At 42.6% G+C, this 27,108-nt stretch overlaps 1 protein-coding gene across 3 annotated transcripts; it reads left to right on the plus strand.

The window, feature by feature from the left end:
* Positions 1–1,926: 1,926 nt before the first annotated feature.
* Positions 1,927–26,071, plus strand: zgc:66447 (SLAIN motif-containing protein-like). 3 transcript variants are annotated; one of them, XM_053630316.1, is made up of 9 exons: positions 1,927–2,340; positions 4,245–4,783; positions 15,758–15,897; positions 16,145–16,276; positions 19,715–19,855; positions 21,666–21,950; positions 23,089–23,229; positions 24,484–24,772; positions 25,462–26,071. In XM_053630316.1, exons 2-9 carry the CDS (start codon positions 4,254–4,256, stop codon positions 25,472–25,474), a joined length of 1,671 nt encoding a protein of 556 aa, XP_053486291.1. In that variant the 5' UTR covers positions 1,927–2,340; positions 4,245–4,253; the 3' UTR covers positions 25,475–26,071. The 3 variants fall into 3 exon arrangements, with proteins under 3 accessions (XP_053486291.1, XP_053486289.1, XP_053486290.1); XM_053630314.1 differs by having other exon boundaries at positions 1,929–2,340; positions 25,360–26,071; XM_053630315.1 differs by lacking the exon at positions 1,927–2,340 and adding an exon at positions 2,367–3,484 and having other exon boundaries at positions 25,360–26,071.
* The last annotated feature ends 1,037 nt before the right edge of the window (positions 26,072–27,108 follow it).

The following is a 27,108-nucleotide window of genomic DNA, read 5'->3' on the forward strand; positions in this document are numbered from 1 at the left end:
TAGGTCATGTATAATTACCAGGGGCGTTTTCAATTCTTTACAGAACGTGCTAAGGATGTATATTTTATCAGTGGTAAAGTTTTATTTTTGATAAAGGTGGAGTATCGGTTAACTATAGTCACTAAACAGTTCTTACTTCTTACACTAGGCTCTCCAGTCTCTCTTTCTCTGCATTGTTTGGTCTCTAATTCAAAGTTTACTTCCCAGTTTCTCACACTTTGGCCCACTAAACACTGTCACTAATGACAGTAAAGGCATGAGGTAATATGATTCCCTCCTTCCAACACAAACATCCCACCCATACTCGGACATTTGTTTATAAGTTTTTTTTAATTTTTTAAAAAAATTTTCTTTAGACTGCACTCTAACTGAAACTGGAGTATCTACTGCCATCTCCTGGATACATTCGGGCATTTCAGATACCCAGGTTGCCGCTTGCATTCTGGCATCCTGACCTTCTCATATCAACTCAGCTTGGATCATCACTTAAATCTGAATCGAAATGAAACTGAAATGTGCCACCGTATATACCTAGAAACAAATCCTTTTGTCTTTCAGGATACACCTAATCTGTGTTGGATGATCATCATTCTCTGTGCATGTTGCAAACCATACTTGGTCATGTGTGTTCACCTGTACATCAGTAGTGATTTCTCCAAGGAGGTCCATCCTAGCTGGGCTTCCTGGATGTTCTGATAGATCCTTACACCCATGTTCAGTCATATCTCACTCTACTGGAGTAGAGTGCCACCACTGGGTTCATGCTGTTGCCTACATTACATTCAAACCACTAAAAAGGGGGCTTGGCGGTTAAAGCGCTGGGTTACTGATCGGAAGGTTCAAGCTTCCTGACATGCTGGGTTGTGCGAAGATCTAATGTACTACTATAATACTGTAATGTATATGTGATTAATAAAGACTCATTATCAAAATCAAAAATCCCCCCCCTCCCCCCCAAAATGCCCACATCGTACTGTCCACCAAGCCGCAACATCAGCTGGGTTTGACATGCCACCTACGGAAGACAAACATCTGTGCACTGGTGATACAGTATGGCGATATTTTCTAACCAACTTAGTTCATCCTGTTACACACACACACACACACAAACCTCGGAAAAATTCTGTACGGACTGCCGAAATATAAATTTAGTCATTTAAACCACTTTGACACTGATGGTGGTCAGGAGCCTGGAGCCTATTCCAAGAAAGTCAGGGCACAATGTGGGGGACACCCTGGATGGGGTGCCAACCCTTCACACACATTCACACACTCCGGACAATTTGGAAATGCTAATCAGCCTACAATGCATAGCTATGGACTGAGGGAGGAAACCGGAGTACCCGGAGGAAACCCCGAAGCACATGCAACCAGGGCATAGGCGGGATTCAAACCCCCAACGCTGGAGGAGCGAGGCAAGCATGCTAACCAATAAATACAACCTCCATTGCATAACATGACATTTGTCATCGCTGGCTGTTGTATGAGAGGAATACCAAAATCAAAAACAAACAAAAATGATTTGTTTATTTGTTATTTGCTTTATTGACTATATATTATGTTAGGAGTTGGAGTTAATGTTATCCTGAAAATTGGAGGTCTTGCAGGAGCCTCAGCACTAATTCCTGAATTGCCCCTCTGTGTGTGTGTGTGTGTAGGTATGTATATGTGTGTGTATATATGTCTGTGTGTGTGTGTGTGTGTGTGTGTGTGTGTCTATATGGTGCCCTGCGATGCACTGCAGTTAATTCTCCTGTCTTGCGCCCATTATAACCGAGACTGGCTTCCTATCCATCGCGACCCTGTCCAGAATAAAGCTTTTACTTCAGATTATATTTTTTTAAAAAGATCAAAATGAACCTTTTTACAGTTTTTTCGATCAACCCTGACTGCGTAACTTTAAATCATCCAGCAAGGAGCGCTAAATCCCAAAGCACAACAGCGTGTCTTCTTCCGTGTTCAGACACGTCCCGCCTCCTCGCTAGGATTGGCTAGTACAGGAAGACTGCTCGTGATTGGAAACTACTGGCCAATGATATTGCAGGAGGCGGGCTCTGTTCAAATGCGTATAAAAGGCCGCATTTACTAAGGAGCTGTAATCTGGTTCGCGCTCAGGCAAGTGGGCGGGATTTTTCATTTTATTGGTCCACCTAGATTCGGGTTATTCAGTGCTTCATAACAAACTGGCTAATCATTGAAACAGCTAGTTAGCTAACTAGCGACGGTTGCAGTGAGATAATTGAACAAGTAGCGCGGAAAGTAGTTATTCAGTAAATCGATTTAGATGTAAATGTTGCAACTAGGCGCTCGGTGATTCAAGATCTGGACGTATTTGGTGAGGTAAGTTGTTTAACGTTGGCTGTAGGATGGGAAATGTATACTCGACAACCACACTCTTCACCCGGCAACAGTGCCAGCTAGCTAGCTAGCTATCAAGCTAAGCTTTAGCTTGGTTGCTAGGTAGCAGTGTACACCGACTCGATGTTTATCTGGGCAGAAATCTCCACAATATAAAACTACAGTCCTGTATCAATGCGGTGCAATATACATCTTATTAGAATAGAATAGAATAGAATAGATCATTTGCGGCTTCACTACCGGTCTACAGCAGTATTTACAGGCTTCACCCGGTTAGCTTAGCTGCGTTAACGTTAGAGAGAGACAGGTCAAGCGTTATACTTGACCTAAGTGCAGAGTTTAGGAGTTTGGGAGAGCCGTCCTACATTAATCTGCTCTTTCCAGTCGTTTCTATAGTAACAGCTTCACGACAGCTTTTTTTTCCCGGCGTCTCGGTCACATGACAAGCTATATTATTATTATTATTATTATTATTATTATTATTGGATTACTGACTTCATGCGAGAGAGAAGGACTGTTTATAGCTCCTGTAGCATAAGTGATGACAATTTCCACTTGTCTCCAAGCTTTCATCTCTCCTGTAGTTTGTTATAAAGTCAAATTTCCAAGTTAAATCTCTCTGCTTTGCTTGTATTTCCTCGTTTATAAGCCGCTTTGGATAAAAAGCATCTGCTAAATGAATAAATGTAAATATGGTAAGGATAATGGTCAAAAAACAACTTTCCATTATTATGTGTATGGCCGAACCCTTTACCTGGGGTTTGTTTTCAGTCTGTTTCGTGTTGGGGTGCATTCTAAAGCTAAGTAGTTAAACACAAACGAAATAACGCACCCATTCAGGAGAATATTGGTTGTTTGGATTTGATTTAGGATTTGTACTTAGCTTCATTGACAGATTAGCGAAGCAAGCTAACTCTACTAGCTATGGACACTCGCCAGCGACGCCAACGACTTCTGCTACTTCTTTCCAAGCTTTATTTTTGTTCCTGCCCACATGTAATGAGAGGTTGTGTATGACCGGGTGAGGTGGAACCATGCTTATTTGCAAGTCTTTCTTTAGTTGGTAGAGAGATTTGACTCGAGAGAGAGTCAGAAGGGAACTACAGGAGAGCTGAAAGACGTCGGGGTGAGTGGAATAAAATATGACGTCCAGATCATATGCAGAAGGATAGTTTTGATTGGTTCACTAATATGTTAGTGTTGCTGTAGTGGTGGTAGTAGTGCTGGTGGTGGTGGTAGTAGTAATGCTGTTGGTGGTGGTAGTAATGGTGGTGGTGGTAGTACTAGTGGTGGTAGTAATGCTGTTTATAGTGGTGGTGGTGGTAGTAGTAGTAGTAGTGGTGGTGGTGGTGGTAGTGGTGGTGGTGGTAGTGCTAGTGGTGGTAGTAATGCTGTTTATAGTGGTGGTGGTGGTAGTAATGCTGTTGGTGGTGGTGGCGGTAGTAGGAGTAGTGGTGGTAGTAGTGGTGGTGGTGGTAGTAATGCTGTTTGTGGCGGTAGTAATGCTGTTGGTGGTAGTAGTAGTGGTGGTGGTAGTAATGCTGCTGGTGGTGGTAGTAGTAGTGGTGCTAGTAATGCTGGTGGTGATAGTAATGCTGGTGGTGGTGGTAGTAGTAATGCTGGTAGTAGTGGTGGTGGTAGTAATGGTGCTGGTGGTAGTAGTAATGCTGGTGGTGGTGGTAGTAGTAATGCTGGTGGTGGTAGTAATGCTGTTGGTGGTGGTAGTAGTATTCTGTCGATATAAGATTTATAAGGATTTTTGTGTACATCCTGCTTCTTGTACTAGCTTGTATTGTGGAAATGTGGTGTAGTATTTGTTCAATTTATGGCAAGCAGCTTTTGTACACACAGAAAACCTGCATGAGCTTGTTGTTTCTGCCCCACAGAGCGGGAGAATGGTGGTTCCGGACAGCGGAAGCGGGGCTCAGCAGGCAGACAGCGGCACGGTGCCGGGGTTCGAAGACGAGCAGAATGGAGCGGAGCTGGAGGAGGTCCGCAAGTTGCGCGAACTCGTGCGGCGCCTTGAAGTACAGAACGAAAGCCTGCGCAGCCGGGGCACCACGCGTCACCACAGCACGAACGCTAACGAGAGAACGCTCTGCGAGGACACCGGCACCAGCTCAGGCAGGGACTTCCAGACTTTGTCTCCTCCTCAGGACAGTGTCAGCAAGGACATGTCTCCTCTTCCCGAAACCACAAGGCTGGAGGACGAAGAAGAGACGGAAGAGCACGGCCCAGTGTTTCGTCTTCCTTGTGCCGCTCCACCGGGGCACCCTCAAGAACACACGCACGCCAGTTCTTCTCCCGATAGCTACGATTCAGAGACACTCGGCGGGAGCGTTGCCGGCGTGGACCAGTCTGCTCTGGATGAGGTGGACGTGCTCGACTTGGACGACTGCGCCGATATCGACGGTGAAGACTGCTGGTACGTTTCGAACACGATTTTGCAGTACCAGATTCATCTTAGCAAACATTAACCCAGCTACTCTAGAATAGCCGTGTAACGTTTCAAGCAAACAATATGTAGATAAATGCCACATTTATTACACAGCACAAAGGCAGGGGGCCAAATCTTGGAAAATTGAGCTTAATGACATCAAGTAAAAACGTGCGCTAGGATCCGGATGTTACGGATTAAATACTTTTTAAAATATATTATGTATTGGCATCTGCATTTCATTGAGTAAAATCAGTACTGGACTTGTATGGAAATACATGTATGCATGTGAAGCTGATGATGCTGGCTGTGTGGTTTTTCTCTCTTGTTGACATTGAGCGTTATGTTTGAACACTTGTTCTGCATGACCGATTAAATTCTCCAGACTGGAAAGGGCATACAGTAACATCAGCAGCAGGTGTATTAACGTCACTACTGAAAACATGGGTCGTTTCTTTTTTCTACTGTACTTTCCGAAAGAAGAACTGGCTTAAACAGGAACTGCAAGGACATCAATGGGTTAAAACAACGTCAAATCATTGTTCGTGCCACAACTGAGAGAAGGTTTAAAAAACTGCACGGTGGCAGGTTTGCTGGTAAACAGAAGCAACAAACTAGAATATTCTGTGAATTAAGCCTTGGTGTGGTTGGGTTTTTCTGAGTGTTCACACATGCGTATTTGATTATATTTATAGACCAGTTGTCACCAACCCTCTTCCTTGAGATCTACCTTCTTGCACGTTTCATCTCCAGCCAAAATCGAACACGTGCTTTAGTTGAACTTCTTAAGGCGGTGATTAGACCGTCACGTGGACACGATTTCTGGTTGGAGCTGAAGCCTTCAGGAAGGTAGATCTCCGGGAACAGAGTTGGTGAGCGCTGTCGTAGGACATATCGCAATGGATCCTTTCAGACCTGGGAATAACGCACCGTTCGTAACAGGAACTCTCGTTTGTTAGTGTAAAGATGCGTGCAGTCTTTTAAGGAAACCGGTCGTGTAGTCTGACACCATGCAAATTCTTGACTCGTAATATCAATATATTTATAGTATGGATGAGTACTCCGTAGCTGTCGACTATATGATGTGATCTCTTCTCTTCACTTGGAGAAGTGTCTCTATAAATAATGTGAGAAGTTCATACAAAGCTAATTGCTGTAGTAACTGTCTAGAATGACATTTGTGGAACGTTCCTGCAATCGATTCAGAATACAGAATCGATGTACGGCTTCTGCTTTGCGTAAAAGCCGCATCTTGCATCTGTGGATGCAGCGGCGAATGGTGTCGAGTGACAAAGGTTTACCAAAGTATTCCCGAGCCCATGTCAGGATGTCCATTACAGACTCACGACGGGTTTTTAAGACAGTCACGTCTGAGGGATCGGAGATCACGCGTGTTCAGAAGCGGTTTTCGGCCTCACCCTTTACGCACCGACATTTGACCGGATTCCTTGAATCTTTTAATTATATTGCGCGCTGTAGAAGATGAAATGCCCAAAATCCTCCCGATTTGTCTTTGAGGAATGAATGTTGTTCTCAGTGTTGGATTATTCGCTGACGTATCTGTTGGCAGATTGCAGAGCCTCGACCCATTCTTGCTCTTGAAGGACTGGGGCCTTTTTTTTTTTTTTTTGGAGGCTCCTTATATACTATGATTAGACGATCGCCTCACCTGTTTCACGTCACCTTATTTCAACTTGTCACGTCGCTATTAGTCCAAAATTGCTGCTGTCCCAACTTTTTGGGAACTTTTTATCCTTTTATATGTGAATGTATCACGTGTTAATTTCGTTTATCTTCGAAAAACTATGCAGTTGATTAGGTTAAACACCAAATACTTTGTCTTTATAAGTTTTGTTTGTTTGTTTGTTTAAATACACATCAGAGTACATTTACAAGCATTCTCCATACTGTCCCAATTACTTCGGAATAGGGGTTATACAAGTACAGTGAAATTTGGTTTGCGACTGGAAGTAGTGTAGAAAATTTCTTAAACACAAAACGAGAAATAAATGACTGGTTCGGTGGTACGTAGAGTGGTACATGAGTTTGTCGAGGTATTTATGGACAGTTCAATGCTGCAGTACAGGAAATAAGTGTAAATAAGTTCCAGTTGCTGTAGAGTACCTTGTTGTTTGTGTTGTATTGCAGGAACAAGGATGAAAGCAGGATATGTAAGATGTACTATAAAAGAGCTGATATTGAAGTGTAATTGTAGCAGTAGGATGGTGTATAACGCAGTGGTTCACAGGGGCAGTAATAAGGAAGTGTGGTGCACAGATCTGTTGCGGTGAGCTAATCCTCACTGGGGCTTATAGTGCAGAAGCTTGAGGGAGTGTGATGTGTGTGTGTGTAGGGCAAAGGGAGGGGGCTGGTGAAAGACTGATTCAGCAGAGTGATGGACCTGGGGGGGGAAAGCTGTTCCTCAGTCTGGAGGTGCAGGCGTCAATAACAGGTAATGATAGGGGCGAGGTGGGATCTCTGCAGATGCTGGTAGATTTCCTCAGACAGCACGAGTTACAATTTGCGTATTTTGTTTTGTGTGCTTTATTTGCTTAAAACGGCTCGAATCGGTGAATTTTGCAATCGCACGAAATTCTTTCACAGCGACGTTTGTTGGTAAACAAGACTTTTTCACTGTACTCCCTTTCGACACGCGTGAATTCGAAGAGGGCTTTGACGTCGCGTGTCTCGGCCCGAATCTGCAGAACATCTGCAGTAGTTTTGGGGGGAAAAATACCTACAAGCGCCTCTGCAGAATATCTATAGACATAACCGAGTCTAAAAACATCACGTTTTTCATGGTATCATGGGATTTACCGACCGTTTAAAACGCACAGAAGTACGTGGATTGTGTAAACTTTATGTAAGTAGTTTGCTAGTAATTGAAGTAATTACGATTCATTTGCTCTGCGTGTATAAAACACACACAGATGGGCGTGTCCTCGCAGTACGGTCGTCATGCGAACTAAAATCGAGTCAAAAACGACGTAAACAGGCCCAAAGAAAGCTCGTTAATGCTTTTTATTATTACGGAATCCGTATGCAGAAAGGACCGACGTCGTCATGTCGGCATGCCGATACACTAGATCGATCATAACCATTTTTTTTTTCTTCCCCCTAATATGTTGCAATCACAGTGTGTGGCATTGTGAGTGTTGTATGTCCATGTGATACTTTTGTCCATGTCAAACGTATGGCCTACTGACCACATCTGGTAAATCAGTGACATCTGGCCCATGTCAGAGTCGCTCAGATCCTTACCATCATGAGTTACATCATTAGTGAGCCTGTTCCCCAAGCAGCCATGCAGGCCCAAGCCATGGCACTACCTCCACCATGTTTCACAGATGAGCTTGTATGTTTTGGATCAAGAGCAGATCCTTTCATTGTCTACACTTTGGCCTTTCCATCACTTTGGTAGAGGTTCATCTTGGTTCCAGGACTTTTGCTTGCCCATTTTTCCAGCTTCCAACACATCAACTTCAAGAACTGACTGTTCACTTGCTGCCTAACATATCCCACCGCTTGAGATAACCCATGTTGTTCATGTCACCTGTCGGTGGATTTAATGTTAGGGCGGATCGGTGTAGGTAAATATCGCAATCTACTAGCTGCTGAATCCGGATAGAAGTTAGAAAGAGCGACACTGAGAGTATTGACGCCACTGAGTGATGTTTCCCTAACTGTTCCTGAGAACTCATGGTCATATCTCCATTATTTCCCATTGCCTTTGTGTGTCTCTTTCTCTCAAAGGAAGGACGAAGCTCCATCATTGTGTAATGGCACGCATTATTTACTCTCTCCATAGCTCTTAACATTTCATGAACTTTTCTCTGTGTAGCGATACAAAGGCTTACAATAGATTCCCTCAGTGTTTACATTTGAGCAGTAGTAATTGTGAAGCTCGGTGGAATTGCACTGCCTCGTCTACAGCCTGTAGGGTTTGTCTGATAAGATTAAAGTAACGTGATCGCCAAGAGAAAGTGCTGATTGTTAGGAAACTGGGCCACCCTGATTCATAGGCTGCTGGCGTTTTAACCACAACACTAGATCAGTTTGTCCTCTGAAAAGGGTGAGATGATTTTTTCTGACCGTGCTAGTACTGTAATTATGGCATTGTGTATGTGACATAATTGATGCTGTCTCACTGGCTGTGTTTATATGCAAAGATTTTCACCTATGAAAAGCTCCACTTGTGAGGACAAGTGTCTCTCTCCTCTCCCTCTGTCCTCTCTCTCTCCTCTCAATCCTCTCTCTCCTCTCCCTCTGTCCTCTCTCTCTCTCCTCTCAATCCTCTCTCTCTCATCGCGCTCTCTCTCTCTCCTCTCAATCCTCCCTCTCTCCTCTCAATCCTCCCTCTCTCCTCTCTCTCTCTCTGTACTCTCTCCTCTCAATCCTCTCTCTCCTCTCAATCCTCTCTCGCTCCTCTCTCTCCTCTCAATCCTCTCTCCCCTCTCCCTCTGTCCTCTCTCTCCCCTCTCAATCCTCTCTCGCTCCTCTCTCTCCTCTCTCTCTGTCTCTCTCTCTCTGTACTCTCTCTTCTCTCTCTCCTCTCAATCCTCTCTCTCTGTTCTCTCTCTCCTCTCAATCCTCTCTCTCTGTTCTCTCTCTCCTCTCAATCCTCTCTCTCTGTTCTCTCTCTCCTCTCAATCATCTCGCTCTCTCTCTCATTCATCTGTCTCTCTTCTCTCTCTCTCTCGTTCTCTTGCTGGGAGTGGGTGTGGTTAGCGTGAGAGCTGCGTGTGTGAGAGCGTTTGTTTTTCCTTAGAATCTTTAATCTATTTTCCCTATCATTTCTCTTATTTTGTGTGAGTGTTGGGAGTGAACGTGGTGAAATTTGTGTTTTCTGATCCTCTTTTTTCTTAAGGTGGTGGTTTATTTTTGCGTGTTTGGTGGAGTCGGCGTCTGCCGGCGTGGCCGGACAGCATGGCGGCAGGTGAACAGTTTAACTTTCACAAACTGACTCGCCGACACGCCATTAAACCGTCTCCACCTGACGGGTGCTCAGTAGAGGAGTGTACTTTAGCGGTCGGTGAGATTGTTGGTTATGAAAGTATTAAATCTGCATCTAGAATGAACAGCGCTGTTGTGATTTTTCTAGACAATATGGATAAAGTAAATCAGTTACTTGTGAACGGGAAGAACATGCAGACTCCGCACACACAGAGCCACGGGAATCGAACCCCGACCCTGGTGGTGTGAGGCGCACATGCTAACCACTAAGCCACCGTGCGCCCACGAGACAGGTTCATATGATTCTTTAAAAAGAGCGATGAAGAATTGAATTCGGTGTTTAAGTTTAAAATCGATGACTTTGATTATACCGTGCATGTAACATCAGAAATGATGCAATGTTTTGGGTGTGGCGCTTTAGGACATGTGATTCGCTCGTGCCCGGAGAGAGCAGGTGAGAGCCGGCCAGCTGCTAACGCAGAGGAACCGCCGTCCGTTAGAGCCGAAAGCGGAGCCTCGGTACCAGACCAATCGCAGGAGGAAACCCCGAGACGATAGCGATCAGGAGAATGAGGTGACGGGAAACTTAGAGGGTGAACAAAACGAACAAGTTGGTTTAGAAGCGGATGTGAACGTTAGTCACGCCGCGACTAGAGTAGCAGAGTCGGTGTTGGCTAATGAGGAAGGTGTTTTAATGGATGCTGATCATTCCAAATTATCCACCAAGAGGAAAAACCCAGAAAATAAATCAAACACTGAACAAATTGCAAAAGTGTCAAAGACTAATCCAATGGGCTGTTCATCTCAGTCAGAGGATGGTTTTACAAATACGCAAGAGGGTCAAAGTGAGGAAAGTGATGTAAGTGGAGACTCTCAGATGGAGGTCGAGGGTGTTTACTCTTTCACTGGAATTCAGTCGTTTTTATATAGGACAAAAGGCATGAGATCAGTTCAAGTTGATGAGTTGTTTTTTTTTTTCTCCCCAGATTTAAAATGGTTCCTTAACTCTGTTAGACTGTTTATGAAAAACACAGAACACACCGGCCAACCAACTTTTACCGACCAAGAAGTGTTTCGTCTTAAAAAAAGGTGACAAAAATTACCGAGCAAATAGCGAAAGATGGTCAAGCGTCTCACATTTTGCTTTCCCCTATTTTGTGTCAACCTCACGTTTTTGTCCGAATGCAGCTTTGCACATTTGCTATGTGTGACACAAAGCTGGGATCCTTAAATATTAATGGTGCTAGAGAGGATGTGAAGAGAGTGTCCCTTTTCAACTTGTTTAAGGTCAAGAAGCTAAACGTCGTCTTCTTACAAGAAACACATAGTACAGCTGATAATGGAACTGCATGGACGAAGGACTGGGATGGGGAAATATGTCTCAGTGATAAGAGCAGTGACGGCGGTGGAGTCGGCATCTTGTTTTCTAGAGACTTTTTACCCATCTCTTGTGTAACTGAGGAAATCATTGAGGGTCGTTTTGTTAAAAATACAAGCTGTTTGTGAAAATGTCAAATTGATTGTTATAAATGTATATGCTCCAACTGTAGGCCCAGAAAGGGTGGTTTTCTTAAACACTCTAAATACTGTTATTAGTAATTGTGGTGATGGCGGATACACGTTCCTGGGTGGTGACGTTAATTCCACTGCAAACGCAATGTTAAATAGAAACCACCCAGAGCCACATGGAGCTAGTAAGGGATGTCTGGTTAAATTAATCGAGGAGAATGATCTATGTGAGGCTCTTCCACACCACTCAGCGTCAATATACTTGGGCTCATGTAAAAGATAATTCATTGTCTTTGGCAAGGCTTGATAGATTTTACTGCTTCACATATCAAAGCAACATATTTAAAAGCTGTTTAATACACCCAGTTGGTATTTCAGACCATTCCCTTGTACAAGTTTCCATCTTTGTCCAAGATGTGAAATGCAGTAGCGCCTACTGGCATTTTAATGCGTCTGTGCTGTCTGATGATGTTTTTTTAAGGATGTTCTCGTGTATTTTTGGGGGAGTTGTACAAAAACAAGGTAGGAATATAGTTCTTTACAGCAGTGGGGGGACACAGGGAAGGGCAAGATCAAACAGCTGTGCCTACAGTATACTCTGAATATCACAAGGGACATGATGAGGTCTATGAAAGATTTGGAGAGTGGAATAGTGAAGCTGCAGGATTTGGTAGACTCCACAAGAAAAGGAGAACATTTTAAAGTTCTCAAAAGGAAAAAAAAAAAGTCAGCTCTATGTAACCTGTTTGGGTTTTTCTACCCAAAGTGCTCTGGTTCGCTCTCGCCATCAAAACATCGTCAAAATGGACACACCCTCTGACGACTTCTTCGGCCTTGAACGCAGGAATGGAGAGAGAAGCTCATGCACTCTCTGCGGTCCAGCACCGGGCAGCTGCTACAGGAGTCTGCGGAGATCCGTAAATGCTTTTTATGAGAAGCTTTTCGGGAAAGAGTTCCAAGAGAAACCAGAGGTGGTGCAGTCCTTTTATGAGGGCTTACCCAAGGTCTACAAGGAGGTTAATGCAGAGCTGGAAGCTCAGATCTCTGCTGACGAGCCACTTTCTGTGTTGCAGAGCCTAGAGAGCGGTAAGGCACCTGGCATTCATGGGCTTCCTGTGGACTTTTATAAAGTGTTCTGGCCTGTGATTGGAAAAGATCTACTGCTTGTTCTCAGAGACGGTTTGAACAAAGGACAACTACCATCGAGCTGCAGGGGCGCTATCCTTACTCTTCTCCCTTAAAAAGGGGGTTTACAGGAGATCAAAAACTGCCGACCAGTGGCTCTTCTCAGTACTGACTACAAACTTTTATCAAAGGTGTCGGCCATGAGGCTGAGAAACGTTATGGAGCATGTCGTTCACGTCGATCAGACTTATTGCATACCCGACAGGTTGATATCTGATAACATCATCCTAATTCGTGATGTTTTGGACCTCTCCAATTCACTGGGCTGTGAAATCTGTTTGATTTCACTAGATCAGGAAAAGGCCTTTGACAGGATTGAACATCAGTATCTGTGGCAAACGCTAGACGCGTTCGGGTTCAGCTCGGGTTTTATAAACGTGATTCGAGTCTTGTACAGTGACCTCGAGAGTATTTTAAAGATCAAAGGTGGTTTAAGCGCTCCATTTAAGGTTCAGAGAGGAGTCAGACAAGGCCGTTCATTATCTGGCATGCTGTCCTCCTTGGCCATAGAGCCTCTCCTACACAGATTAAGCCGGTCTCGTTCAGGTGTAAACCTTCCTGGTTGTGAAGCAGTTTTTAAATCATCTGCTTATGCCGATGATGTCATTGTCATCACCGAGAAACAAGAAGATTTTGACACCCTTGTAGAAAACATTAATGATTTTGGTGTAGCGTCCTCTGCAAAAAATTACCTCAGGGGGGAAAATGTGAAGCCATAACAATCGGTGATGAGTTAAGCAAGAAACTGGTTTTACCTGCTGGGCTAAGTTGGAACAAGGGTGGTTTTAAATACCTTGGTGGTGATACTTTTGTGAGCAAAAATTGGGACAATGTTTTAGAGAAGGTTGAAGGATGTCTAAAAAAAAAAAATGGAAATGGATCTTGCCACACATGTCTTTCAGGGGTCGTACACTTGTGATTAACAACTTGGTGTCATCTATGCTGTGGCACCGTTTAGCATGTGTAGACCCTCCAGCACAACTGCTGGCTAAAATACAGGCAGAATTGGTGGACTTTTTCTGGGACCGTTTGCACTGGGTCCTGCAGAGCGTACTATTTCTACCCAAAGAGGAAGGAGGGCAGGGACTCCTTCATCTCCCCAGCATGGGTGCTGCCTTCCGACTCCAGTTCATTCAGAGGCACCTCGTTGGGCCCAGAGACCTTGTCTGTAGACCCTTAGCCTGAACCATATTGACTCGAGGCTGGAATTTGGGTCTTGCTGAGTCTTTGTGGTTCATGGATTTGAGTTCTGACAAACTGTACAATCTCCCAAAGTTCTACGAAGGACTATTTACTGTGTGGGGGATGTTCCATAAACAGAGAAGACCAGGCTGTGAGACTCTATCGTGGCTGCTGAAGGAACCAGTGGTGCATGGGACTCGTTTCAACGTGGAGCGCATTTCAGGACCCTTCGTGACGCAGTTGTTCTGTTCAGCTGGGACTGTAACGCTAGGACATGTGGTCGAGTGATGTGGACCTGGTTTGATTGACGCTGCAGGTTTAGCCTCTGAAGTGAGAGTTACATCCACCAGGGTCATAACCCAACTGCTCAACACGTGGAAGTGCGAACTCACAAAAACGGAACTTTCTCTGCTGAACAACTACTGTAACGGACACTGTCAAACACCTGCTGACGGACCCTTTCCTGATGTGACCCTTCCTGATTTTTAAAGACTGTACGGGACAGCTGTTCGAGTCCAGAGAGACTCTCACAAACAGGTTGGACGTCATGGGGGGAAAGCTTATGTATTCTTTGTTTGTAAAAAGTGTTAAACAAAAGCAAACTAAGTGGTAGGGCTGACACTCCTTAGAGAGCTCATCTAGGGCTGGACAGTGAGGTCAGACCTGCGTGGAGAGCGCTATATAAAGCACCGTTGACAGAAAGGGTTGGACATTTACAGTGGAGAATCTCACACGGTATTTTTTGTTTACAGAGGGAAACAGTTGATCACTGCTTTTTAGAGTGCAACAGATTGTGCGCCTTGTTTCACGATGTTGGGAGAAAAGTTTTCCAGGCATTTGTTTATTTTTGGTTTTAGATACAGTCAGAAGGGGAGAGGGAAATGTCAACTATTTAATTTTGTACTAGGACAAGCAAAAATGGCAGTTTACCTTAGCAGAAGAAACGAAATAGAAGAGTGAGTAGATTGCGACGTAGACACGGTTTTTTGCTAGAATGCTAAAGGCCAGATTAAATATCCACTTTGCGTTCTACAGAACTACAAATAATGTAGAGGAGTTCACAGGTATATGGCGTATCAAAGACGTTTTCTGTTCAGTTGTGGAGAATGCTCTTCTTTTCGGGACTGTGTCGGGTTAAATCATGTTTATGCTTTTATTTTTATTTATTTTTAATTTTATCTTTTATTTTACTTTCTTCTGTGTTTTTGGAAACAGAGCATCAAGCTGTAGATAACTCTGTTTTGTTTAAATAAAAAGGTATTGAAATCTCAGAAAAATCTCTCCTCTCTCTTCTCTCTCTGTCCTCTCTCTCTCTCTCTCTCTTCTCTCTCTGTCCTCTCTCTCTCTCTCTCTTCTCTCTCTGTCCTCTCTCTCTCTCTCTTCTCTCTCTGTCCTCTCTCTCTCTCTCTTCTCTCTCGGTCCTCTCTCTGTCCTCTCTCTCTCTCTTCTCTCTCGGTCCTCTCTCTTTCTCTTCTCGGTCCTCTCTCTCAATCCTCTCTCTTTCTCTTCTTGGTCCTCTCTCCCAATCCTCTCTCTTTCTCTTTCTTCTCTTTCTCTTCTCTCTCTCTCTCTTTCACTCTCTCTCAATCCTCTCTCTTTCTCCCAATCTTCTCTCTCTCTCAATCCTCTCCTCTCAATCTTCTCTTTCTCTCCTCTCAATCTTCTCTCTCCTCTCAATCCTCTCTCCTCTCAATCCTCTCTCTCCTCTCAATCCTCTCTCCTCCCTCTTAATCCTCTCTCTCGCTCCTCTCAATCCTTTCTCTCTCCTCCCCTCTCTCTCTCTCAATCCCCTCTCTCTCTCTCATTCCTCTCTCTTTCTCTCCTCTTTTCTCTCTCTCTGTCCTCTTTCTTCTGTCTCTCTCTATCTCCTCTCAATCTTCTCTCTCTGTCCTCTCAATCTTCTCGCTCTCTCTCTCTTCTCTCTCTCTCTCCTCTCAATCCTCTCTCCTCTCTCTCAATCCTCTCTCTCGCTCCTCTCAATCCTTTTTCTCTCCTCCTCCCCTCTCTCTCTCTCTCTCTCTCTCTCTCTCTCTCTCTCTCTCTCTCTCTCTCTTTTTCTCGGTCTCTCAAAGTCAATAAGACAAGCTTCTTTTGTTACTGAGAAACTGCAATTTTTAAACATTTTTTCCGTAGGTTGTACGTGTCTCCGAAGAAGCACGTACAGACGGCGCAGGGTCCCGAGTCTCCACTGAAATGGTGTCGGAAAGTGCTCGATCACCCGAGTCCTGAGACCGAGGTGGCTTGCAGGACACTCCTGAGCCGCCTGGACCAAAGTATGCATCACGCACCTGAGAACGTGTACACAGTCGCTCTATCCTGTGCATTATTATTATTATTATTATTATTGTAATATACGTGTCTAAAAGTAAATAAAGTATGAAGAGATTTAGAATGGGGGCTTCTCGTTGCATATTCACGAAGAAATAGATGTTCCTGTTAAAGTGACCGTATACTTAACCACGTAATGCTAATTCAGATGCGGCGTTTTCACACCGCCTCGCTCTTTTGTTTCTCCCATAGGCTCGAGATGGAGGAACGTGTACAGCAGCCCATCGCAAACCCCCGCGGGCTCGTCAGCCGAGGCTGGCCCAGCTCATTCTCCTGGGTACCACAAATCAACTAACAAAACCCTACTAACCTGTGGCAGCTCAGGTACGGCATGTGTTCAACACGACGCTGCTCCTGCTTTCGTTAAACCTTGTTTGTGTGTATTTACGGGATGTCATGCATAGGGTGTGCCTGCCAGCACTTCAGTCAGTGAGTGGAGTGCAGATTAATTGCCTTTGCATGGATCTCGTGGTAGTGAATTTGTGTTTACCGAGTAAATATCACACTCGAGAAAGAACAGCAAATAAGAGTCAGCGTTTGAAGGGAAGGGCTTGTCTCTTAAACGATAAGGAGGTCTGGGCGGTTTGGACTTTTCTCGCACCTTTTGAGCTTAGCGGTTCTTTACACCGTTGTTCACTCGCACGCAACGTGTCAGTGGACAACCCGCTCTAGCACCTGAGCCACAGCCGCCCCGAGACACCATTCTGTTATCGTTTGCTTCAGCAAGTCCCACTTCTCATAGGGACGGTGCTGTGATGTCTCACTGCACATGAAAGCCATCGACATTAACCCCCCGAGGCAGGGAACTCGCATGTGAAGACTTCACGAGGGTTTTCGTCAGCCTGTGTCTCGCTCGCTCAGCCGAGTAAAGGGGAAACCTCCCTTGTTATTGTGTCTGACGCAGCCACTCTACACATCTGCACTGCCCTACAGGTTCATCGTCTACACCACTGCTCTGGATTACATTCTGTCCTTTTTTCCATTTTTTTCTTTTTTCGCTTTCTTTCCTTTTGCTATGTCTGTCTGTCTCTTTCTTTTCTTTCTTTCCTTCTGTTTTTCTTTCTCTCCTTCATTCTGTCTTTCTCTCCTTCCTTCTGTATTTCTTTCTTTTCATTCTTTCCTTCTGTTTTTCTTTCTCTCCTTCATTCTGTCCTTCTCACCTTCCTTCTGTATTTCTTTTCTTTCCGTCTGTATTTCTTTCTTTTCTTTCTTTCCGTCTGTATTTCTTTTTCTTTCTTTCTTTCTGTCTTTATCTCCTTCTGTCTTTCTCTCCTTCCTTCTGTCTTTCTTTCTTTCCTTGTCTTTCTCTCCTTCCTTCTGTATTTCTTTCTTTTCGTTCTTTCCTTCTGTCTTTCTCTCCTTCTGTCTTTCTTTTTTTTCTTTCTTTCCTTCTATTTTTCTTTCCCTCCTTCGGTCTGTCTTTCTTTCTTTTCTTTCTTTCCTTCGGTCTTTCTCTCCTTCCTTCTGTATTTCTTTTCTTTCTTTCCGTCTGTCTTTCTTTCTTTTCTTTCTTTCCTTCTGTCTTTATCTCCTTCTGTCTTTCTCTCCTTCCTTCTGTCTTTCTTTCTTTTCTTTCTTTCCTTCTGTCTTTCTCTCCTTCCTGCTGTATTTCTTTTCTTTCCGTCTGTATTTCTTTCTTTTCTTTCTATTTTTCTCTCTCCTTCGTTCTGTCTTTCTTTCTTTTCTTTCTTTCCTTCTGTCTTTCTCTCCTTCTTTCTTTCTTTCTTTTCTTTCTTTCCTTCTGTATTTCTTTCTCTCCTTCCTTCTTTCTTTCTTTTCTTTCTTTCTTTCCTTCTGTCTTTCTCTCCTTCCTTCTGTCTTTCTTTCTTTCTCTCCTTCTTTCATTCTTTCACAAGGACCACAGAAATACTTGCCTATATACACTCACCAGCCACTTTATTAGGAATACCGCACTAATATTGGGCAGGACTCCTCTTTTCCCCGTCTTAGGAAAGCTTCAGTTCTTCATAGCATGGATTCCACACGATGTTAGAAACATTCCTAGTCGACGTGGAGAGATCCTGCTCCATTTCGACACCATCGCATCGCAATGCATAATTGCTGCAGATTTGTCAGCTGCACATCGTGCTGCGAATCTCCTGTTCCACCACACCCCAGATGTGTTCTTCTGGATTCATATCATGTGACTGAGAAGGCAGTGAAATCGCACTAAACCCATTGTCACGTTTATGAAACCAGTTTGAGACGACATTGTGACGATCATCATTCTGGGAGTAGCCATTACAGAACTCTGGGGTGTGTGTGAAGCAAATCTAGAGGGAATGTGAAATATGTTACGTATGTAACAAGGAGCTCATTAATATAAACCATATAAATTCACAAGGATTTGGAATCTAAGACGTAATAAACTCAGCCAGTCGATTTTCTTCTACCAAGGAAAAGGTACCGCTAAAAGTACCTAAAAAATTATTATTATTATTTTTTTTTTTAACTTCCTGAATTTTTAATTAACATCTTGGGCATTGGTGTGCATTTTTGTTTTATTTTCAGTGTCTCCACTTAAATATGAGCTTCAAATCAGGTCAGTGTTGGCCATTTCGTGCCAGAAACCAGCTAAGCTGCTTGCTGAAGAAGGACGTTTCTAGCTAGACTTATTTTTATTAAAAAAATAATAATAATAATTTCAGAAATGAATGCAATTCATGAAAGAGAATTGTATAGATAGTACTGGGCGATTATATGGATATAATATCAATATTGTGTATCGCACAATCATGATTGCACCGATGCGCAAGAAGGCAACACGATACATTAAGAGCCGGGGGGTGTGTAAACTTTTGAACAGGAATGATCTGTGTAAATTGTTACTATTTTGTCTTCTGGGAAACACGTAAATATCTTGTGTAGCTTCTGAAGAGATGGTACTAAATGAAATAAGAATTTACACCGATCAGCCTGTTCAAAAGTTTGCACACCCCCCCGGCTCTTAACGTATCGTGTCGCCTTCTTGAGCATCGGTGAACGTTTGCGCCTTTTTGTAACAGTTGTGTACGGGTCCCTCGGTTCTCCTGAGCATGTATATCGCAAAACGTATATAAAAAGTCGTTGATCATCCAGGTAACACCACAGCGTATTACGAATCGAGCGTATGCAAGCTCGAACACGGGTTCTTTGGTTATTAAATTCGGTTATTATCGTGTCTTGTGGACTATATGTAAACATCTGTTATGTGAAATGGCTTATTCCGGGCGGCACTAAATAAATAATAAATAAAACAAAACGTCATTTTTATGATCCCTTTCAACTGTAGGTGAGGGCTAAGCATGGTGCTGTGGTTTCTGCAGTGTTCTCCGGGGTTGACTGAATCCTCATCATGGTTTGTTCGATTGTCTTATCTGTTGTTACGGTGTCATGATCGGTGTGTATGCACTTCTAATCTGAATCCACACACCAGACGTGTCGCATCAAGACCTTAGTCAGTCCAATCCGCTCGTGTCTCAGCATGCGGTTCTGCACACTTTACTGGCAATAAAATTGAGCAATGGTGCGCTTTGATTTTAATCTTTTTTTTTTTTTTTTCTTTTTTCTTGGCAAGTCTGTATTCCAATGATCAGTTATGAGTTGGTGAATTTTTACATTTCTTGTGTTTTTTTTTTTTTTTTTTTTTTTTTTTTTTTAAGATCTAGACATATTAACCATTTAATAATGAACGGCTTATTCCAATCTTTATGGAGTAGAATTACAGGCTGTCTTTTTCTGCCTTTTATGTATTTATTTATTTATTTTTTTATTGGACTGTAGGTTACATGAGCATGCACTCGGCGCTGAGCTCCCAGTCCTCCATCGACAGCGAGCTGAGCACGTCGGACGATTCCATCTCGATGGGCTACAAGCTGCAGGACCTGACGGACGTGCAGATCATGGCTCGGCTACAAGAGGAGAGTGAGTGCTCCTGAAAGATGGTGACGCTTTTTCTAAAGCGCTTATTCGTACAGTGTATAAACCTAAAGCTAAAGACTTCAAAGTAAATAAACGGTCTATTAACGTGCGAGAGAGCAGATTCTCGTTCCTAAACCCACAGGTACCAGCATCACTGCATGACCGGCGTCAACGCCGTGCGGTTATTTAAATCTTATTTTCATTTTAGAAGCACTGTCTTGGGAGTATATTTCTGTATATTTTGCATTCCAGTGAAAGGGATGCGAGGGGGGGGGGGATTTCTGACTCGTTTTCTCTCAAGACTCAAAATCATTTCAGTCCACACAGCGTTCATGAGACACGCTAAAACTCCACCTTCATCCATCCTGCTGTAGCGGCTCGGGAAATATTTTTAATGGTGTTAATGGCGTTAATCTGATCGTGCAGCTGCTTCGTCGTTTTCTAAAAAGTTCTCCCTTCACTGGCTTCATGTAGCTGCCTGCGTCAGACCTAGTTTGTTTGTTTTTGTTTATTTATTTATTTTAGACTGATCACACTCTTAGTCCCCGAGTTGGTGAATTTGCATGAGCGTGGTTTCGGTTGAGACTAAAGATCTTCTGTATGTTTCTCTGGATAAGTGCGTCTGCAGGGTTGGGGGTTCGACGACTCTTGCCCCCGCGCCCCTGTGTGCGAGGCGTTTTCACGTTCTCCCCGTGCTCGAGGGGTTTCCTCCGGGTACTCCGGTTTCCTCAAAGGTCCGAAGACACGCGTCGTACGTTCGGCTTTCCAAAATCGTCCGTAGCATGTGGATAAATTGCGCATTCGTAAAAAAAATATATATATTTTTTTTAAATAGCATCATGGCTAATTGTGCACCAATTACAAGCACGCGACTACATTACGTTACAAGTTCCGATCAATAATTCTGCTTTGTGTTTATAATACAGTGTAGTTGTGTACTTGTAATTGATACACAATTACATCTGATGTTTGATAGACGCCTTTTTATTTATTTATTTATTTATTTATTTATTTATTTATTTATTTATTTGTACTTTCACAGGTTCATGCTTTTGTATTTTGCAATTTTTTTTGCAAATTTTTTTCATAATGAACATTGCATTTATTTTATCTGTAGTAAATGAATATACAGTATCTCACAAAAGTGAGTACCCCCCCTCACACTGTTGTAAATATTTGATTCTATCTTTTCATGTGACAACACTGAAGAAATGACACTTTGCTACAATGTAAAGTAGTGAGTGTACAGCTTGTGTAACAGTGTAAATTTGCCGTCCCCTCAAAATAACTCAACACACAGCCGTTAATGTCTAAACCGCTGGCAACAAAAGTGAGTACACCCCTAAGGGAAATGTCCAAATTGGGCCCAAATAGCCATTTTCCCTCAGTGTTGTCACATGAAAAGATATAATCAAATATTTACAAAAATGTGAGGGGTGTACTCACTTTTGTGAGATACTGTGTGTGTGTGTGTGTGTATGTATATATATATATATATATATATATATATAAAAATATAATATTTAAATAAATAGTAGAACTGTTTAAACATCCCCATGGGGCGTGTGTGAGCGTCTGTGTGTGTGTGAGATTAATTTCCATACCCTCAGCTTTTAGGTCTAAAAACAGTTCATGAAAATTCAAATAACCGTTTTGTTTAATATGCGTGTGTGTGTGTGTGTGTGTGTGTGTGTAGGGGAATAATTTGCATGCCCATATTCAGCTCTGTGACCAAGTTGCGCCTCCAGTTGAGCGTTTTTTTTTTCCTACCCGTAGTGTGTTTTGGCTAACGTCCACAACGTCGTGTTTGTAGGTCTGAGGCAAGACTACGCTTCGAGCTCGGCCTCGGCATCGCGGCGGAGCTCTGCGGCTTCGCTGCACTCGTTGAGGCGAGGCACCTACAGCGACCAGGAGCTGGACTCCTACAGTTTGGAGGACGAAGAGGCAGACAGCATGCCTTTCACGCACCTCCACCGCCGTCACTCGCCTTCTCCTGGCACCTCACCTCGCTGTCCATCACCTGCCGCTGGAACAAGTGTGCCCAGGCGCTCCCTTCAAGGCACGGCCCCAGAGCTCCTCAAATTTACTAGGAGTGAGGGTAGGATGCAACACGACCTTCATTTATATATCACCTGCCTTGTATATTTAAGCCTGGCGGATATTTTGCGTACCACGACATGCACAATATCTCAGATGTTATTACGTGGGGTGTAGAAGACGGGAAACTGTGGGTGTGTCTCAATCAGCTCCCCAGATGTTGAATCAGCGTATCGTTTGCATGAGTTCGGACCCTGGCTCGGACCCTGTAGCTCACTATGCATATTAGGACACCAATGACTACATACTCGCATTGTAAAACATCACCAAAAATAAATATTTAAGTTTGATATGTCATATGAATTTGTTAGCTTAATCACGTGCATTTCTGTCATGGTATGTCAAGCAGGCTCGTAGGCAAGCTAGTGGATTAAAAATTTTTTAACATTTAAAGGGATAGCTCACCTAAAAAATTAAAAATCTGTCATTAATTACTCATCCTGATGTCTTTCCAAACCCATAAGACTTTCATTCATCTTCGGAACACAAACGAAGACGTATTTTTTTAATGAAAACTGGTCTTCCATTTACAATCCAGTAAACGAAACTTTCAAGCTCCAAAAAAGTTCATAAAGGCATCGCAAAAGTAATCCATGCGACTCCAGGGGTTTAATCCCAATTTTATGAAGCGATACGAAGGCTTCGTGTGCCCAAGAGAGCTAAAATGAAGTCTTTATGCGAAAGCTGTGCCGTGTGCATGTAGAAATCGCAGAAGTCACCCGATCACAGAGAACACTCGAGTCTGCGCTTAAGAAATGAGTAGATAAATAGATAAATTACTAGTTTAAAAACGTTTTACGTACCGCATCCACCATTCATTTTTACTTTTTTTTTTTTTTTTTTTTTTTTTTTGGTTCTCTGCCTAAACAAAATGCTCCGAGAAGGGAAAACGGACCAGGGTTTGATTCAGGTGGACTTAACGCTGCATATATGAAAGCTTTCTAAGAAAATCCCGAATGCACATCAGCCCTTTACAGTCCAGTGGCACCATGGGAGAAAATTACAGCTAGCATTCCACACTGCACTCTCATGAAAGGAAAGGTGACTGCATGTAGCCATTTTCCTTTTACAGGAAGTCTGAGTGGTGACAGCTGGTGTGTGTGTGTGTGTGTGTGTGTGTGTGTGTGTGTGGGTTTCAGAGGAGTTAAGACACAGCATGCCTAACTTGGCCCCACGCACCAGCCTGCGCTCGCTGGAGGCAGTGAGAAACAGCCGTAGCATGGAGGCTAATCTGCACAGTTCAGGCAGCCGCATGTCCCGCCTGCCCCAGTCCCCCACAGGTCGGTACCCAGCACCCCCTGCTTCCTCACCCTCATCCACAAACCACCATCCCTCCACTTCTGTCCTTCAGACACGCCCTCGAACAGGTCGAGGCAATCTTTTTTGGGGTTTTTTAGTTAGTTATTTATATAAAGTGCTTATGAAAGGTTTTGGTCATTCACATCATTTTGATGTCAGTGACTCGAGTTATTACTATATTCCGGAAAGTCCGTCGGTCCTTATTCCTCAAACTTGTGTACGATCATGTCTCAACACCTCTAAGGTTTTCCTTTTCTGTCACCCTATCTACGTATCTATCTATCTGCTTGAAAGTTTGTGAACCCTTTAGAATTTCCTATATATCTGCATAAATATGTCATCATGATCAGATTTTCACACAAGTCTTAAAAGTAGACAAAGAAGACCCAATTAAGCAAATGAGACAAAAAATATTATATTTGGTCCTTTTATTTATTGAGGAAAATGATCAAATATTACATATCTGTGAGTGGCAAAAGTATGTGAACGTCTAGGATTAGCAGTTCATTTGAAGGTGAAATTAGAGTCAGGTGTTTTCAGTCAATGGGATGACGATCAGGTGTGAGCGAGGGCCGTGTTTTATTTAAAGAACAGGGATCTATCCAAGTCTGATCTTCACAACACATGTTTGTGGAAGTGTGTCATGGCACCAACAAATGAGATTTCTGAGGACCTCAGAAAAAGAGATGTTGATGCTCATCAAGCTGGAAAAGGTTACAAAACCACCTCTAAAGAATTTGGACTCCACCAATCTACAGTCAGACAGATTGTGTACAAATGGAGGAAATTCGAAACCACTGTTACCCTCCACAGGAGTGGTTCTCTACCGTCCTTCCTTTTTTTTTTTTAGGCCCTAATTGAGCTTACATAAAAATGTTCGTTATGATGATTTGATGACGAAAAGGAAAAACCTCATCCTCGAGATCTATCTTTCAGGTTTCATCTCCATCCAAAATCTAACGTGTTTTAGTTGATCAAGAACTTCTTAAGTCATTTTTGACTACTATGTTTGGAAAATTGTGCAGGTGTCTATATTTACTGGTAATGTGTCGCCCTCTACTGGTGAATTTTGAAACAGAGTTTACTGATTGTAATGGTTTAGTTGCATGCACTGCGTTCTGTATGTAGAGGCCAAAGAGAATATTTTTAAAAGGTTTGAATTAGGAATTGAAATTATTCTTGCTATTAAACCGTATGATCTCCCTAAAAGTGCCGGCTGTCGCTTGCTCCTGTAGGTGTGTCCACCACCCGATTAAGAGGCAGCGGGCAGTCACCGCTCTTGTTGCGGGCTCCTGTGAAAGCTCTCAGCCCCGTGGGCAGCATGGCTGCGGTGCGACAGTCCGCAAGACCGAGTGCTGGAGCTCAGGGACACACTCCAGCAGCACGGCGGGTGCAGTCACCAGGGCCTGCCAATGGAGCAGCTTATTCTGCAGGCAGGACTGCTACGACAGGGCCAAAACAAGCAGCGGGCAGAAGCATGGCACCAGCGTCCTCAAAAAGCAGACTTGCCCAGACCCCTAGAAGGTAATACTTAACCCTTGTATTCAGTGCACTATTCGGCAGAAGATGTACCCAGGCCTTTTTTTTTTTTTTTAGGAACGTATTACAAACGTACAGCAAAATATATCAACTTATATCACAATACTTGATCTTTCTATGATACATGATATCTAACAATATAAAGGTTTGCTCCTAAACTGCCAGGAAAAAGCAATAAGAAGAAAAAAAAAACGTGTATAGAAATAAATTACCGAGAGGGGAAAAAATGTTAATTAAATTAACAACAATTGCTTCCAATAATAATAAAATATATATATATATATATATATATATTCATCTCAGGAAAACATGAGCACAATTTATAACCATGTCAGTATATTATTGTCCTATTGCCCACACTCAAAACCCCTATCATTTTTGTCAAGAACACAAATCCTTGTTCCGTTTCAGACATATTAATACTACTAACTGTATAGCTTTATTTTCCCCCTGTGACTGAAACGATAACATAAACATGATCTCTCCAGCCATTTTTTTTTTCTTCTGACTCAACATCAACAGCACTTGATTTTGTAAACTCATTTTCCTGTTCTTATCACATCTTCTTACAGCAGGTCTCTGGGAATGACAAAAACCTGCGGTCCTATAGCAGACGATTCCTGGAAGGATGGCTGTTACTAAAGCTTTTGTCATTCTCCTTTACACACTCCTAGAAAACATCCATGAAACACCGCTGCCTTTACAAACATCACAGGGACACCGGACACACCGAGGCCAGAGGCAGAAAGGCACAAAAAAAAAAAACCACCACCACAGCAACCCTGGAAAGTTTTACTCCAGCATGAATCTTCTTACCCCCTCTGCCACACTAGAAAGAGAAACGCTAATGGGAAACCTTTGAGACGACATGATTTGTTTCATCAGACTTTAAAATGGGCTTTTTTTTCCCGGTTGTGTTTTGTTTTTTTTGTTGTTGTTTTTTTTAAAATATATGACAAGCTGCTTTATTTTTATGATAACTGGAGAAGTTGCTGGGGGAAGAAAATTGTCGTAGTGTATAAAATACCTGGAACATATGTATATGTTGTTTTAACGATTACATTTCGGAAGTAAGTTCTTAGATCCTTATTCAGAACAAGTGGATGTCCTCTGTTTTGTTCTTCCAGAAATGATGGAAAATATGTATGAGCTGTTTCACTGGAATTTTATCTGACCTAAAAAAAAAAAAAAAACAAGAAAAAAAAAAACCCACCACGGTCTATGCAGTCTTCCATCTTCTCAAAAAGTAAAAAAAAAAAAAAAAAAAAAAAAGCTATAATAAAATTGACGTCACTGGGTTCTGCTTTACCACCGTCTCCAAAATCCCGTCTTGTCTTTTTCTCTTCATCACTATTCTGACATGGAGTCTCTTAAAATGTTCACCAACCAAATCAAATTGTTGGAAGCCAGAAACGTGAATAACGTGAGGTTTAGTATGAGGCTGGTTACAAACGGTACGCATTGTTTAACTAGAATTTGACCTTCCAAAAATAAATCTGACCCACTACATTTAAATAAAAAATAAATAAATAAAATAAATTTTAAAAAATTCTTTTTTTTTTTTTTTTTTTAAGCCTGACAAATCTCTAGGACCATATACTAATATGATAACCACTCATACTTCATTACAAATATGAGCTGCAAAATGCAATTTTATTTCAGGAATCTCATGTTATGGTTATGGTGTGAAGCTAAATTCCAAAATGATCATTATATAAAAATTCTATAATGTTTTATTTTATTATTATAGCCTATATAATTACATGATAATTATAGAAACATTTTCAAAGATTGATTCTTCGGTATTTTTTTCTTTTCTTCTTTTTTCCACAGTACCACCATCACCATTATCTCTACATGGAACACGCTTTCTCTTCCAGTTATTTGTCTCCATTCCACCGCCATTTACTCAATTGATAAACGATTCATATCAAAATTGCAAATGTATAAACTTAATCAGTAGTTTTCTCACTAAATTGGGCTTACTCTCAGCAGGTAGGTCACAGGTAGAAGGTTAGGTGTTCTGCGTACATTTTGATTAAAAATGGCGAGGTTATCTCTCCTCATATCCGTGCTTCTTGATCCTGTTCCCAACAACTCTGTAGGCTATGTTACGCTTCTATACCACATCTATTCTGTATTTACATCTATATACACGCACTAAGAGAGTTTTAGGGCTGTAGTGGAATCTAAACTGCATGTTGTAAACGTACAGCTTTAATTGTAAACATTTCTACAATCTTTTTCAGTGTTAGCCAGGATGTTGGTCTTTCAAAGCAGTTTAAGATCTGGGAAGTTTAGGTAAGGGTGGAATGGTTCTG

Source organism: Ictalurus furcatus, chromosome 8 (genome assembly GCF_023375685.1).
Source record: "Ictalurus furcatus strain D&B chromosome 8, Billie_1.0, whole genome shotgun sequence".
In the NCBI taxonomy this organism is placed as follows: domain Eukaryota; kingdom Metazoa; phylum Chordata; class Actinopteri; order Siluriformes; family Ictaluridae; genus Ictalurus; species Ictalurus furcatus.

What these genes read in the sequence shown, in the direction of transcription:
- zgc:66447 (XM_053630314.1), top strand. Translation starts at nt 4,254, where the DNA reads ATGGTGGTTCCGGACAGCGGAAGCGGGGCTCAGCAGGCAGACAGCGGC. An exon ending in ATCGACGGTGAAGACTGCTG is followed by an intron (nt 4,784 to 15,757) that starts GTACGTTTCGAA and finishes TTTTTTCCGTAG; the next exon opens with GTTGTACGTGTCTCCGAAGA. An exon ending in CCTGAGCCGCCTGGACCAAA is followed by an intron (nt 15,898 to 16,144) that starts GTATGCATCACG and finishes TTTCTCCCATAG; the next exon opens with GCTCGAGATGGAGGAACGTG.